The sequence below is a fragment of the Marmota monax genome, unplaced genomic scaffold (genome assembly GCF_021218885.2).
Source record: "Marmota monax isolate L192 unplaced genomic scaffold, Marmota_monax_Labrador192_F-V1.1 WCK01_AAM20220418_F8-fsc00254, whole genome shotgun sequence".
Lineage (NCBI taxonomy): Eukaryota > Metazoa > Chordata > Mammalia > Rodentia > Sciuridae > Marmota > Marmota monax.
In genome coordinates this window covers 19,726-35,813 of record NW_026694584.1, presented here as the reverse complement: position 1 = coordinate 35,813, position 16,088 = coordinate 19,726, and the positions used below count along the sequence as shown (strand labels likewise).

At 37.3% G+C, this 16,088-nt stretch overlaps 1 protein-coding gene and 1 pseudogene across 1 annotated transcript in view; one reads left to right on the top strand and one right to left on the bottom strand.

Annotated features, from left to right (window-relative positions):
* Nucleotides 1–4,793, top strand: part of LOC124077181 (zinc finger protein 850) — a 77,811-nt gene extending 73,018 nt beyond the window's left edge. The window contains exons 6-7 of the mRNA XM_046421426.2: nt 428–506; nt 1,728–4,793. Coding sequence (XP_046277382.2) covers nt 428–506; nt 1,728–3,360 — 1,712 coding nt within the window. The 3' untranslated portion in view covers nt 3,361–4,793. The remainder of the gene's footprint in view (nt 1–427; nt 507–1,727) is intronic.
* A 9,724-nt stretch (nt 4,794–14,517) lies between these two features.
* Nucleotides 14,518–15,057, bottom strand: LOC124077183 (large ribosomal subunit protein uL22-like; annotated as a pseudogene).
* Between the last annotated feature and the right edge of the window lie 1,031 nt (nt 15,058–16,088).

The window sequence follows — 16,088 nt, the reverse complement described above, 5'->3', positions numbered from 1 at the left end:
CTGTGTCATGGCAGTTAGAAACTAATTATCACACATTCTCCATGAAAGCCACACATATTTGTATAAGTTTCATATTTCCCTTATACTACTGAGAGTGAAGGGAGTTGATAGATTTTTTTTTTCTAATTGCACAATGCTAAATTGTGGAGGAGGGTAGAGTGTGGTTGATAAAAGGAACACAGTTTCCTTCCCTCTACTATATTCTTCTCCTTAGTAATGTACTCATCTTGGATCCTTTGTTCTCTACAATGGTTTGGGCAGTCTCACAAGTTTGTACGTTTTTATTTAGTCTATGTATTCCTGAAGTAATGATTCATGTCTTGGATTTACTGCTGATGTCCTCACATGGGTAAAATTTTGTTATCTTTGCTAAATATATTCACTCCAGTCCAATAAGTAAAATAATTGTTATTTTCGTTTATTTCAGCCACAACTTCTCATCATATCCATGAATCTCCACCAGAGCAGGAAATAAAATCTTTATTTCAAAAAATGATGAAGGGAAGGTATGAAAATTGTGACTTTGACTATGTACAACTAAGAAAAATAAGGGAAACTTAAAGTGAGCGTGAAGGTTAGAAATCATTACAAAGGACAAAGCCAATTAGCAGTGACTGTTTGTAATGTAATGTAATGCCAACAGACATCCAGAACATTTAATACAACAGAGAAGAATTCAATTTATGCCAGTTATTTTGAGGAGCTATGTATGTCTTTAAGAATACATCCACAGCAATTTTTGAAACTTACATTTCCTCTGAAAGGAAATGTGGAAAATTTGAAAAGAGATCTATTCCGTGCTTTCATTTTTAACTTGACCAATTTTAAATGCATTGAGTTAAAGTTCTAGTCAAACAATTGAGTAGATAAGAGATTTAGAAGTAAAGGACACACAATATCAGGGGGTGGGGGTGCGACTAGGGAAGAATAGAGATACTTTGGGTTATCAGAAGGAAGTGAAAGGAGAGGAGGGGACATAGAGCTAGGAAGGACAATAGAATGAATTAGACATTATTACTGTATGTGCATATATTATTACACATTCATTGTAGCTCTACATCATGTACTACCAGAAGGATGAGAAGTTATATTCCATTTATGTATGATGTATCAAAATGCATTCTACCGTCATGTATAATAATAAGAACAAATTTTAAAAAGTTAAGGACAAATTTCTAAAAGTGATCCTTTTGAGAGTTCCTATACACAGTGTTATTCTGCAATAAAACAATAATTTCTCCTTTTGCTCAAACATACAATTATAATGATTTTAGGGAAGTCCTTAGTTACCCACTATTGTTTAATGAACATTCAGATATAGATTTATGGAAAGTATACTACATACATAATGAAACAAGTAACACCTTTAGCCAAGTCTTTACCCTGGTTAATTACCAGTGTGTTTTTATTTGTGATAAAAATTTTGAATATAGAGACACTCATGAAAATTTAGTATTGGTTGCAATAAATCATTAGTATGTTCACTTTTCCAAGACCCTTTACAAAGATAAACAATGTGGGAAAGCCTTACTTCAGTGCTCAAAACTTACTACCCATCCAAATATTCATAGGCAAAACCAGCCTTGCAAGTGTAAGGTGTGTGAAGGAGCTCTTCATCAAATTGCAAAAGTTCCTCTATAGAAGATAATTTATACTGGAAGGGGGTTCTATGGGTTTAAAGAATGTATCAAAGCATTTCATTGTTCCACCCTTTTTAAACCCCACAGATACCATGACAGTGATAAACCCCACAAATTTAAAGAATGTGGCAAAATTTTTAATCAGAGATCACCTCCTGTTAAACATCCGAGGATTTATGCTGGAAAGAAGCCCTGCAAATCTAAAGAATGTGGCAGAGTCATTAACAATTACTCAACCCTTTCTGAATGTCTCAGACATCATAGCACTGAGGGAAAAAAAAGCTCACTTGGCACTGAACACCTGATAATTTGTACTGGAGACAGATCCCAAAAATGTAAAGAATGTGCCAAAGTCTTAAAAAATGTTTCAATCCTTACTCAACACCAAAATACTCATACTGCAGAGAAGCCCTACAAGTGTGAAGAATGTGGCAAAGGTTTTAATAGAAGATCATTGCTTACTGAACACCAGATAATTCATACTGGAGAGAAGCCCTACAAATGTAAAGAATGTGGCAAAGGTTTTAATCAAAGATCATATCTTAAAGAACACCATAGAATCCATACTGGAGAGAAGCCCTACAAATGTAAAGTATGTGACAAAGCCTTTACTAAAAGTTCCTTTCTTACTGAACACCATAGAATTCATACTGGAGAAAAGCCCTACAGATGTGAAGAATGTGGCAAAGATTTTAAACGAAGAATATTGCTTACTGAACACCAGAGAATTCATACTGGAGAGAAGCCCTACAAATGTGGAGAGTGTGGCAAAGCTTTTATTCGGAGATCATTGCTTACTCAACACCAGAGAATTCATACTGGAGAGAAGCCCTACAAATGTGGAGGATGTGGCAAAGCTTTTAATCAAAGATCGTATCTTATTTGCCACCAAAGAATTCATACTGGAGAGAAGCCCTATAAATGTGAAAAATGTGGCAAAAATTTTAATCAGACATCAAATCTTAAAAAACACCAGAGAATTCATACTGGGGAGAAGACCTACAAATGTGAAGAATGTGGCAAAGTTTCTAATCGAAGATCATTTCTTACTGAACACCAGATAATTCATAGTGGAGAGAAGCCCTACAAATGTCAAGAATGTGGCAAAGGTTTTAATCATAGATCATATCTTAAAGAACATAAGAGAATTCATACTGGAGAGAAGCCCTACAAATGTAAAGTATGTGACAAAGCCTTTACTAAAAGCTCCTTTCTTACTGAACATCATAGAATTCATACTGGAGAGAAGCCCTACAAATGTGAAGAATGTGGCAAAGGTTTTAATCAAACGTCAAATCTTAAAGAACACCAGAGAATTCATAGTGGAGAGAAGCCCTACAGATGTGAACAATGTGGCAAAGGTTTTAATCAAATAACAAATCTTAAGGAACACCAGAGAATTCATACAGGAGAGAAGCCCTATAAATGTCCAGAATGTGGCAAATCTTTTATTCGAAGATCATTTCTTACGGAACACCAAATAATTCATACTGGAGAGAAGCCCTACAAATGTACAGAATGTGGCAAAGATTTTAATCAAAGATCATGTCTTAAAGATCACCAGAAAATTCATACTGGAGAGAAACCCTACAAATGTGGAGAATGTGCTAAAGCTTTTATTCGAAGATCATTGCTTACTCAACACCAGAGAATGCATACAGGAGAGAAGCCCTACAATGTTAAGAATAGGGCAGAGGTTTTAATGAAACACAAATCTTAAAGAACAGAGAGAGTTCGTAAGCAGATGGATGACTCAGGAGGTTGGATGCAATCAAATAAGGAAGAAATCCCTAGCACCAGTTACGTGGCCCCTCCACAAGCAAATTAGAGGGATAAGGGCTTTAAAGGAGCCCACATTTTTAGGAGGCCTGTAGCATGTCTGGGTACAGAAAGATCAGAGATCAGTCACTGCTATACTAACCTGAAAGGTATAATGTGCATAGTATCAGTATCCTAGGGCAGTAAAGAAGCCACTTCCCTCTAACACCCTACACAGGTCAGAGGAGGGAGCCATTTTGCAGCTGTGCTGTGGAAATTGGCACCTGGGGGAGCCTATTCCAGGGAAACCCAACCTGGACCTAAACTACAAGCCAGGCAGACCCACACCACATGACAAAGAGAGTGCCTAAGTGATGAGGAGAACAAACGGGTTTACACGGGGTGATACAGGTCATGGAAACCCACCCTGTTTCCTTCTCTCCTTGAGTCCAGCAGCTCACAGGACAACCTGGGAGAGACTTGCCTGCCCAGGAATTTGAAAGGACAGGAGTGGGGGTGATTGTGTTTGGAGATCAAACCCTAGAGAATAGAAAAATGGGGTCAGTGAGTGATGGAGGGGACAAAAGATTGGTGCCTTAGACACAAGGGGAACCGAGGGGAGATACTGGAGTTCAGTCCCCCACCATGGACTGGCAACTGCTGGGACCTGTAGGTACACTGATTTAAAATCTTCATATCAATCACCATTCAAAAAAGAGCATGGAGCCTACCTCAGCCTAAATTTCACTTCCAGTATCTGTTTTCAGGATCTCTCAGACACCAATGATCCCTCCCTGTGTGTGGCACAAACATCACATTCCAGCCCACCTCCCACCCAACACTGCTGAGAAGGGAAGCCAAGAATTTTTTGAACTCCAATGGAAATAGCTTTTAAAAGTTTTCAATAAAACCTTTAATTTTTTTTTTTAATTTTGTTTACTGTGATCTGAGTGATTCATGGACAATTATACATATGCATATTTGTTTCTGCTCATTTCTAGCATTTTTTGGAGGCAGTTATTTTTTCATGGCTTGGCATTTTGAGGGCTGTTTGATTAGCATATTTTGGTTTTGTATTCTTTTAGTTCTAACTTATTTTTACTTTACATATTTTTTCTCACTTATCTATTTTTCTTGAGTCTCTTTCTTTAATTCTGCTAACAGCAAAAGTCTATTCTCTCTTTCACACTTCCTTTAATTTATTTCTTCTATCTTCTCTCCCCCCTCATAACACCCCATACTACTATTGCTTCCATTTACTCCCTGTTCACTATGAAAATTGTAAACCCTTTTGAAAACTTACTGTTTTTAATGTGGACAAAACCACATCACATCATTTCTGTTTATTGTGATAAATAACATTGTAGACATCAAAACAGGAACTATTTGCTCTAATGCTGTATGTTATTTGTCTCTAATGCTGTATATTGTTTGTTTGGCCTGTTATGGGCCAGGCTATATAGGAAGTGACCAAACAGACTCCATTTTACCCTGAGACTCCACATCATGTAAGAAGTGCTTCTCCTGTGGGAACACCTGCCTCTGTATCCATCAGTTGTGGCGTAGCATAGCATATTTGGCAAAAAAAAAAAAAAAAAATTCTTATACAATGTAAAATTGTTCTCTTTTTGATTCCTGTATTTTTTGGACAATGTACCCTGTCAGAGATTATCTAAACATTAGTAATCATTCTTTAACTTGTACTCAACTAGGGATGTTTTGGCCCACTCCCCTTTCTACTTATGATTTTAGATCTCATGATATTAGTTTATGGTTTTGAATTGTAGTAACAGCCACTTATGATCAATATGGTTTTGGACTATAAAGGTATACTCAAACTCTAGGAGGGGGTCAAAGGTTGTAGACTTGCAGTCTATCCGTGGCCCATCTGATGGTAAATCCAGACTACCACTTAATGAATCAAGTTTTCTTCTCCTGCTTTAATATCGACTTGGTGATTTATTGTAATCTCATCACAACACCCCTAAGCTGTGAGGTACTGAAAACCTTCAAAGACACTATAAGTCTACAGGGTGGAAACTCAGCTGCATAAAATCCATACTGTTCGATGGGTAGACACACAAACAATATGAATAAGCAAGGGAACAAAACATCACAAGCAAAGCATAATACTACAATAGCAGATTTCTTTGATGTTACATGGAAGAAATGCCAGAGCAGGGGTTTAGAAAGTGCATACTTAAACTGATCTGTGTGGCAAAGGACAAAGTAAAGAGTGTAATCAGAAAATACAGGAAGTGAAAGATCACTTCAATGAAGAGAGATTTGGGGAAAAAGTCAAGCAGAAATCCTCAAAATTTGGGGCTGGGGTTGTGGCTCAGCAGTAGAGTGCTCACCTTGCACGTGTGAGACCCTGGGTTCAATCCCCAGCACCACATACAAAAATAAACAAGTGAAATAAAGGTGTTGTTTAAACTAAAAAATAAATATTTAATAAATTAAAAAAAGAAATCCTCAAAATTATGGAATCAATAAACCAAATTAAAAATTCAACCCAAAGCATCACTGGCTGAATAGACTATTTGGAAGATAGAGTTCCACACAAGAAAAACAAAATATGTAATTTTGAGCATAAGGTTGACTCTGAAGAAAAGATGTTAGGAGTCGATAAACAGAACTTCCAGGAAATTTGGGACAACATGAAAAGACCAAATATAAGATTTATTGGGATAAATGAAGGCTCAGATACAAACTAAAGTAATGCACGGTGTTCTCAAATATATTTGAAAATTTCCCATATCTTAAAAATTAAATGGAAAATCAAATGCAGGACCACAAAGCTCCAAATACGCAAAATTAAAACATGCTCACACAAGGCACATTATCATGAAATGGTCTGCCATGCAAAATAAGGATAGAATTTTAAAGGCTGCCAGAAAAGCTGACGGGTCACATTTAAAGGGAAATCAATCCAGGTATTGGTTGATTTCTCAGTCCAGACTCTAAAGGCTAGCAGGTCCAGGAATAATATACACCACACTCTGAAAGAAAATGGATAGCAACCTAGACTATTATGCCCAGCAAAATAAAGCTTCAGAATTGATGATGAAATAAAAATCTTCCATGGTAAGTAAAAGTTAAGAGAATTCACAATTAGAAAACCTGTACCACAAGACATATTCAAGAAAATGCTTCATGAAGAATATTTAGAATACCTATACAATGTAGAAAAATAAAATTGAAAACCAGCAAAGGGAGGAATTACACTAGAAGAATATCAAAGGAGAAAGTATTCAAATTAAAAACCATAAATAAAAATGGTGAGCAATAAAAAGTATTTCTCAGTAATAACATTGTAAAAATCAATCAAAAAGCTATAGACTAGCGGATTGGATTTAAAAACAAGACCCAACAATATGTTGTCTCCAGGAGACTCACCTCATAAGCAAAGACATCTGCAGACTCAATGTAAAAGATCACACTGGGTGACTTCCTCTCTCACCACTGGACAGATCCTCCAAATAAAAACTAAAGAAGGGAGCTATTGAACTTAAATGAAATATTGATAATTTAAATGTTACAGACTATATAGAATATTTTATCCATCAAAGACTAAATACACTTTTTTAGCAGCACATGAATCCTTCTCTAAAATAGACTATATCTTAGGCCACAAACAACGCTTAGCAAATTAAAAAAAAATAGAGATACTACCCTGCATTCTATCAGATCATAATGGAATGAAATTAGATATCAATGATAAAATAAAACATAGAAGCTACTTTAACACCTGGTGACTAGGTAATATGATATTAAATCACCAATGGATAGCAGAAGAAATCAGAGGAGAAACAAAAAATACTTAGTGGTAAGTGAGAATAGTGACATGGTATATCAAAATCTCTGGAAACTGTGGAGGTTGTTCTAAGAGGAAAGTTGGTTGCATGAAACTCATTCATTAAAAGAATACAAAGTCACGTGCGCGCGCACACACACACAAAGCCTAACATAGGTCTAGATAGATAAGACTATCTAAAGCAGGAGAAGAGAGGAAATAATTAAAACCAGCCAAAGTTGATGAAATTGAAACAAAATATAAATATCAATGAAACAAAAAGTTGACTCTTGGGGGAAAAAAAAGCAAAATTGATAAACCCTTAGCCAAGTTAGCCAAGAGAATGAGGGAAATTTTTTAAATTACTAAAACCATGACAAAGAAGGAAGTATCATCATGGACATTATTGAAATACCAAAGAGAATGAAAACCTATTCTGAAAATTTGTATTTCAATAAAATAGAGAATCTTGAAGACTTCAACAAATTCCTAACCCTAACCCTAACTTACACTCCATGTATGTATAATATGTAAAAATACACTACTGTCATATATAGCTGAAAAAAATTTTAAAATTAAAAACAAAAGAAAAATGTATTTGAGGGATTTTGTACTCAATTTTAATTTTTAAATTTCCATTTTTTGTTCTGTGTATTGCACTCAGGGATGCATAACCACTGAGGAACATCCCCAGCCCTTTGTTATTTTTTATTTTGAGACAATATCTCACTGTGTTGCTCAGGACCTTGTTAAATCACTGTGGCTGGCTTTAAACTTGTGAAAGTCCTTAATCAACCACAAGGATTACAGGACAAGGATTACAGGCATGGGCCACCATTCCCAGTTTACAGTGAATTTTTACTTGTATTCACATTATATATGAAATTTTTACTACATAAAAGTAAATGTCAACACTGTCATGTAATGAATCATGTCATTATGTCAGATATCACACTATTCCACTTTACTAGAGGACCTATGTAACAGTAAAACATAATATTGGGTAAATAGTGCCTTAATAGCCACATCTCCATTAATTCTTTTACACATTTTATTAAGACTGTATTTGGGAATTGCCATTTGCATAAATTAGCTCTTTACACATTTTTTCTGTTTGTAATGATGAACAAATTAAGAGAGTTATAGGAATGATATGAGGATATGAAAATAAGCACCAGATTTACGTATCTTCAATTTCAACGTTAACATCTTTATAGAGTGACAATACTTCTATAGGCCCTGCAACTCTGCAGAGTTATGAACTCATCTCAAGGCCCTAGCACTTTCTCCCTTCAGGGATTTGGCCAGTCTTTGTAAAGTGAGGAAGCGTCCTTGAGGGGATAACTAGGCCAGGCAAGTTGTTAGACTAGAGCTTTCTTTGCTCTAACTTGTATTTGAAGAGCCCCACTGGGAATAAGATCTCAGAGTCTCACCTGCTTTGCCTGGGACTTCCAGTCAGGACCCTGAAGTGTTGCCCCAGGACTGCCAGCTACAGGGCTTCAGGTGTTGGTGTTTACCCAATCTGGTGATGTAATTTCTTCTCTTTCTTTCTCAACTATCACCTTTGCTTCTGCTTCCATATTATTGCTAAAAGAAACATTACCCAGTGTAAATTGAGTGTCTTCATTGCCTTTTGGATCTGATGTACAAAATTCAGGAGGTGCACAGGTGTTTAATACTTTCACATCACAAATACATGTATGTGTTATATAATCTAATCAGTAATTAGCACATCTTTCACCTCAAATATTTTTCTCTGCTATGGGGAGAAATTTGAGCCTATTTTCTTACCTCTAAGTACATAGTGCATTATGAATAGCTGTAGTCACCCTGTTATGTAATTGCCTCTCTGCTCTCTGGCTTTGTGTCTGTCCACATGATTTTTTCTTTCCCATCCTCCTGACACAATGTCACACAGCATACTGGGACATAACAAAGTGTGTACCCCCCAGAGGCCAAACTGATGGAATCCAGATCACCTTGATCCTGGACTTTCAGCCTTCTGAAGTTTTGAGTAAATGACATTTTTATTATAAAGTAACTAGCCTTGGGTATTAGAGCAATAGAAAAGGGACTCTCACAGTGTCATTCAACTTAAATTTTTATGTATTGTTTTTATATTTATATTTTTTAAACAAATAGAAATAGGAAACTAGAATGTCTGTGGTAGTAGAGTGCATATTTACCTGTGTGGCTGTATTTACCATTTTTTCTTGTTATTTCACATGGGCTCAAGGTACTGTCTTTCATCCTTTCATTTATGCTTCATAGCTCTATTAGCATTTCTTGAGAGGTTGTTACTGACAACAAACTGCTCAGGGTACAAATTCACCTTTGTCCTTTGAAGCCCAGTTTTTCCTTGAATAATTTTTCTTTTTTTTTGAAAAGAAAGAAAAAGAATGTTTATTGCTTTTCTCACAAAGGAGAAACACAGGGGACTCTTGTCCCAAAGACAACGATTCTCCATCCACAGGAATAGGGGGCTTTTATAGAGGTGATTTAAGGGCTACTTTCCACATGTTCTCTTTTGGAGTTTTAATTCACTTGTTAAATTTGGGAGATAGTCAATTCTGAGTTCTTGTGATACCATCCCCAGAGTCTGCATTATTTTTTTCCTTTGATGGGTGTGCACTCAAGGACAGAAAAATCAGCCTAGAATGGGGAAGAAAGGTAATCATGTTTCCCCTGATATTAGGGAGGGGAAGAGATTAGGGGGAGAGGAAGAGACATTCCTTTAAAAAGAAGTTGTAGTGGGGCTGGGATCTTGGCTCAGTGGTAGAGTGCTCATCTAGCATGCATGAGGCACTGGGTTCGATCCTCAGCACCTCATAAAAATAAATAAATAAAACAAAGATAAAAAAATAAGCTGTAGTGGCAAAACAGGAAGGGCTGTATTTAAATCACAAAGTAGACCACTGTTGCATTTCCCCACTGTCAAGTTCTACATGCCATTTCTATGGAAAAATGGGTGACAACATCTCCAAACTGCTTCCTGCTGAAAGGGGGAAAAGTTGAAGGAAGTGACCCATAGCCCTTATTCTCTATCAGAGGGGCGCGGACAGTGAAGAACATTTATCATCATAGCTGTCCAGAGGTCCACAGTGTGAAGTGGCAGGTGAGTGGACAAAGGCACACATAGGGCAGGGATCATGCTAAGACAACAATAAAGACAGCAAATCATTACTTTTTTGTAAACAATTAGCACAAAATCAATAAGTACTTCAGCCAGTCTCTGAAAACCACAAAGATCGGAACTCATGATTACAACAGTGAAAAATAGATCAATTTTATCAGAGTAGGAAGTTAGGAAGATTTATTGTCTGAGATTAGACTCAAATCAATTCAGGACTAACTGTGACTCTAGAGTCCTTTGTGATTATTACTATAAAGCACTCCCACACAAGAACCCTTACTTTATATTCTCCAGCTCTACTTACTTTTGGCAGGGCTGACACAAGTGTACATCGTAAGTTACATTTTTCCTTTTAAATGCCCATGTAGGGCTGCTGAGGCTATACTCTCCTGCCAGGTGTTTAAAAGCAAGTTGGTCAAAACTGACCTTGTTCCTATCTACTCTGAAGAGTTGGCTGAGATTCCTCATGTCACTCTTGGGGATGTACACAAAGCCTCCTTTAGCTTCCTCTACCAGTGGTCCCATCTACCTGGATATGGGTCAGGGTCCTGCTGTCCATATATGGCTTCTCTTGGAAGCATTAGGGACATTTCTGTCTCTGATGACCCTTCTGTTTGCAAAATGTGCACTGGTTGTCTTCTCTGGGCCCACTCAATCTCCCTGATCAGCAGATCAGATGACTCACCAGAGTTGCAGGACCCAGATAGGGGTCCCATCATTCACTGGGTCCTGGCTGACCTTAGAAGGCAAGGGCCAAAATGTTGGCTGCTTTTCCCTTGGCCCTTTTACTTGACTTTGATCTCCAAGTTTTCAGTTGTAAACACCCAGTAAGCCAAGTTCACCAGTTTTAAAGAAGGAGTAACTTTAATATCTATAATTTTACAATTACCTCTTTCATTAATTGGGGATTCTATTAGTACTGGAAGTCAGCATTATATACTATCTTTCCTATAAATGATGGCTTATTATATCAAATTAACCCAGGTTGGTTTTTTTTAGAAACACCATCTCTGCAAAATACTAACAGGCAACAGTTATAAACTTTACAAGGAAAATATAAAATGAAATTAACAGAGCAAAAACATTCAGTTTGTGTAATAACTATGAACCAAGAAAAATTATTTTTATAATCTTCTACCTTACTTAGTTATATATTATATCCCCTGTTTCAGATCACAGTAATCTTTACAACAAAAATCAATCTTTTGAACACAACTTTAGATGAGCTGAAGCCTAGACTATTTTGGAGCCATTCTAACATGGAGTAAGGTGGTGGCAGAGCCTTATCTCAGGTAAGGAAGGGAACTTCACAAATTATACAACATCACATCTGAAACATGAATCAAAGAAAGGCTAAGAGAGCTTTTAACTTTCTTTTTGTGTAAAAAGTGGCAAAATGCTTCCATTGTTTACAATGTTCCCTTTAAACAGATGAGGCTCTCCTTATTATCTTTCAAAAATACATGTAAATTCCAATTCCAGTGTGAAGAGTAAAACAAAATTGTATATATAATTTATTGATAATAGGTTATTTTATCCAACTATAAAACAGCAAATGACAGGAATAAATACCAACACAATTTGTTATTTCTATACACATCTGAAACTATTGCTTCAGATAATTTTAGTTTGGAGACACCAACTTGGCAAAGTGCTCTCCTAAGCTTTAGATTTAACTAAGTTTAACTTTTAAAGTACAATTTAGAATCCAGAGTATATGGTAAAAATAATCACAGGTCTTCATGGGTTAACCAAAATCAAAGGATAGCCTTAAATCTCAGACATTTAGGAAACAGTATTAAGGATCAAATTACCTTAGTCAAAGCAAACAGATATAAGACAGGTCTTCAAATGACAGTGTGGCCCTTCTATGTCAGATACAATGTATAAAAGAGAACACTTATTTGTTATCTTGCCAGTAAACTTACATAAACTTTTACTTTATAAATTTAGTACCTAACTCTGAGACAAGGCTTAGACAGATATAGTGAGAGGCATACATATACTTAGTCACGTATATTTTGGATGTCAACTGTATTTTTATAACCTAAATAACCGTTGCTTATTTAACCAGTTACAAAGTAATCATTTAAGATTTTAAAACAGGTACAAACCCTAATTCCTTTAAGACTTAGTTTCACCCAGTAATAAAACCTAACAGATACAAGAAATTTATCTTGATAAAAGGAGATGATGTTTCAGACTTTGCTTTATATCAGTATACTAAAATTGAAATAACTTTAGCCAACTGTGCTAATTATAGCCAATTTAATCACAAACACAAAATTTTTGAGATTTACCTTCTGCAAACCTTCTGTGACTTACTTAAACATTCACAACTTCTTTACATCCTTAGTTTTGCCCTCTTTCATCTTGGACTTTAGCACAAGAATATTACTTTACTAGACAAAATACTTTCTTATCCAGAAACACTTCTTTTACCTTTAATTTTCCATACTAAAGTAATTCCATATGTATTTTTTTTTACATTATCTAGTTTTGGATCCTTTCTTAAATTCATATTCTGGAACAATCTTTATGAATGTTGTGGGTGCATTTAATTTACACAACAAAACTTATCCTAGGAGAGGGTTGGATAATCCAGTGTATACAAAAACTATATCTTAATCTTTTTTCTCCAACGTTGCATTCAAGGGGTTGGAGCACAGGATATTTTTGACTCTGATCTGTCTCCATTATTATTTTCCTAGTGCTGTCCACTTTAAGTGGGTTCCCTACCATCATTGTACCCAGAGGCTGCTTGGGGCTTTTTCCTTGTGCTAGTCATATTGATATGCAGTGGGGGAGCCCTTTCCATCCTTTTCTTAGGCTTCCTTGATGATCCCTTTGCAGATGCAGCCTACAAACATGAGTTGGCCTTAGTTTCTTTTTTCTTTTCTGGGTTCAGTTTTTTATTCTGCCTGTCTCCCCAGGTATTTACTTTGACGGATACGGTTATAGCAGAGATTGCTTATGCCCCAGTGATGGATATCCCCTGGCCACATGGGTTGTCCTGACAAAGCTTAAAAAGAGAGACTATGCCTGTCCCCAGTCATATGTTGACAATGCTGAAATCTACTGCCACATTCTTTATGGACCCAACAGCAAAAGGGGCTGGAAGCAGGGAAGGGGCCAGGCTCTCTTTGGCCATTCTCCACAGCCCAGGCAGCTTTTCTGGGATTTTTTTCCAGTTTAGGGCTAATGTTGTAGTACTGCCAAAATACTGGTGACCTTAATAGTCCCAGGCTCTCCCCTCTGTAAAGATCCATTTTACCTTCCTGGTGAAGTGACCATAATCTGTCCAAGCATCCAGAGTACCCACTCATGCAGAGATCTTACATTTCAAAGCTGAGGCTGCTGGATGGCTTCTAGGCCTGCACATGGAGCCCAGGACAATGGCTGGTCTCACTTGCAGTCCTCTGAAAACCTCAGGGGCAGCGACTCTGTCAACACCAGAGTCACTGGTGATATGTTCTCTGTGGCCTTGGCTGACATTATCTTTTTTTCATTGGAAGAAAAATTTGATGCAAGTTTTAGCTCCAAGGGAACAGAGGTGACTATACTGAGACTAAACAGACTTTATGTCATAAATCATCACAGGAGACAAAGACATTGTGTGCTGGAAAGGATCCATTCCCCGAGAAGATAGAATCAATATAAACATAAAAATTCCAAATAAAATGTCCCGATATATGAAGAAAACATTGTGGAAAGGAAGAGGAAAGCACACCAGTATACAATACTCCACTCTGGTACAGGCAGAGCAGACTGAAGATCAACAAGGAAACAGAAGGTGCCAACTTCATGTTGGACCAAGGGACATGACAAACACCGAGCACTCCTACCTAGCAATGGTAGAACAGAGACACTTAAGTGTACACATAAAAATAAAGCATTTATTTTACTTTCTGTTATTTATTCTGTGACACCATTTATGCAGATATGAGCTTCTAAAAGCTATCATTTTTCTTTTGCTTGAAGAATTTTTAAAACGTTTCTTGCCAGACAAGTCTACTAGCAAAAATTCTTTATTTTTTTCTTTTAGAAAGCAAAATTTCTGGTTTGTAGGGTTCAGAATTCTAGTCTGGAGATCTTTTTTCTCAAAATTTTAAAAACTACATTGCATTATCTTTTTTCATTTTTTTTTTTTTACTTTTTTACTTTCATTTGCATTTTTTATGTGCCATGAGTTATTTAAGTTCCTGGGCCATATGTTTTTGTTTCTTCAGTTTCTTCTGGGACATCTTTTCCCTCTGTGCAACCTGCTCTTCTACTTTAGGAATAAAGTGCTCCTTTTTGGTGGGGGTCCTCTCAGTGCAGCAGGGGAGCTAATGTATGAATATTAATCTGGCCATGAGCTCTGTATGTGCTGAGGCACTTTGCTTGCCTTGTTCACCTGGACATGTTCAAAGACCAGAGAATCTCTACCCAAACCCTTAAGTTGAGCATTACTCTGCATTTTAATCATGAGCAGCAAAAATTCAGCACTCTTTTAGGGCCACCAACCCTGTGTCCAGCCCCACTGTTTGGCCTGGGGACACCTCCCAGCTCCACCATTGTAATGCCAGAAGGCCACACGTTGCTTTTTTAAAGTGACATATTTCAGTACTTTTCAAATACCCTTGATGGCCTGCACAGTTTCATGGGTGTTCTTAAAGTGAACACAAAAACTTGAGCTTTTGATTTGCATGATTGTGTGGGGTTTTCCAGGTCAAGAGAGTAATGAACCATTTTCACAGATCATCTCAGGCAGCGGCATTTTCTTCTGGCTTCCATGTTTCCTGTGGATAAATCAGATGTCAATTTTATGTTAGCTCATACACAGGCAGCAGTTTTACTGGATTGTGGAGGGAGTTTTTATACTTGGTTTTCAGCTATGTGAACATAGCATGTTGTCATGCAGGGGCTCTGACCCAGGAAACAAGGCTCAAGGATGTGGCAATTGAAAGAAGATGAGGCATAGTGGGAATCTTGGTCATTCTTTTTTGGGAGGTGGCCATAGCTATTAACCAGCTGACTATACACTAAACACACAACATAGCCTACCAGAAGTCTCAGCGAGGAAGCCTAATTATAGACATTTGGGGCCTGCCCCCACTACCCACCCCTTTAGGTTTCCTCACCCAACAACCCATACATCTACGCATCTACAATCCATAATGATCCCTTAGCAAGGAGGGCAGAGTCCTGCATCCACAGGCCACAACAATAATACAGGCTGCAAAATCACGCAACCCAAAGCCAAGACCCATCACTTATGATTACTAAAAATCATTGCTGCTTTCATCCCATATTGAGGTGGCAATAAAAGTCTTTTCCAGTCATATCCAATTATCCAGGGACAGACTAGATTCATCAGGGTTGTCCAGTAAAACTCACAGACATTTCAGTGTATACCCAGAAGGACCCCTCTGCATGCCTATGTGTCCAGTTCACAATGGTATTGGTCAGAACACCCCTACAGATGAAAGGGCAAGGCAGTTACAGGCATTAGAACAGGAAAATCACATCCATCTGGGAAAATGAATGTCAGCTTTGAATCCTGGGAAAGCACAGTGACCACCTACAGTGGCTTCCCTGGGTGGTGATAACACACTCGTACAGTTTTGCCTGAACTTCAGTGGGCTTAGTGTGCACCCGGGAACTCATAATTGGCCAAAGGGAAATAACAAACAGGCCCTGTAAAATCTGTGTCCTACCCATGGGACCTGTCCAAGTCACATGTACCCAGGGGGTCCACTCACTGGTTACAAGGAGAACA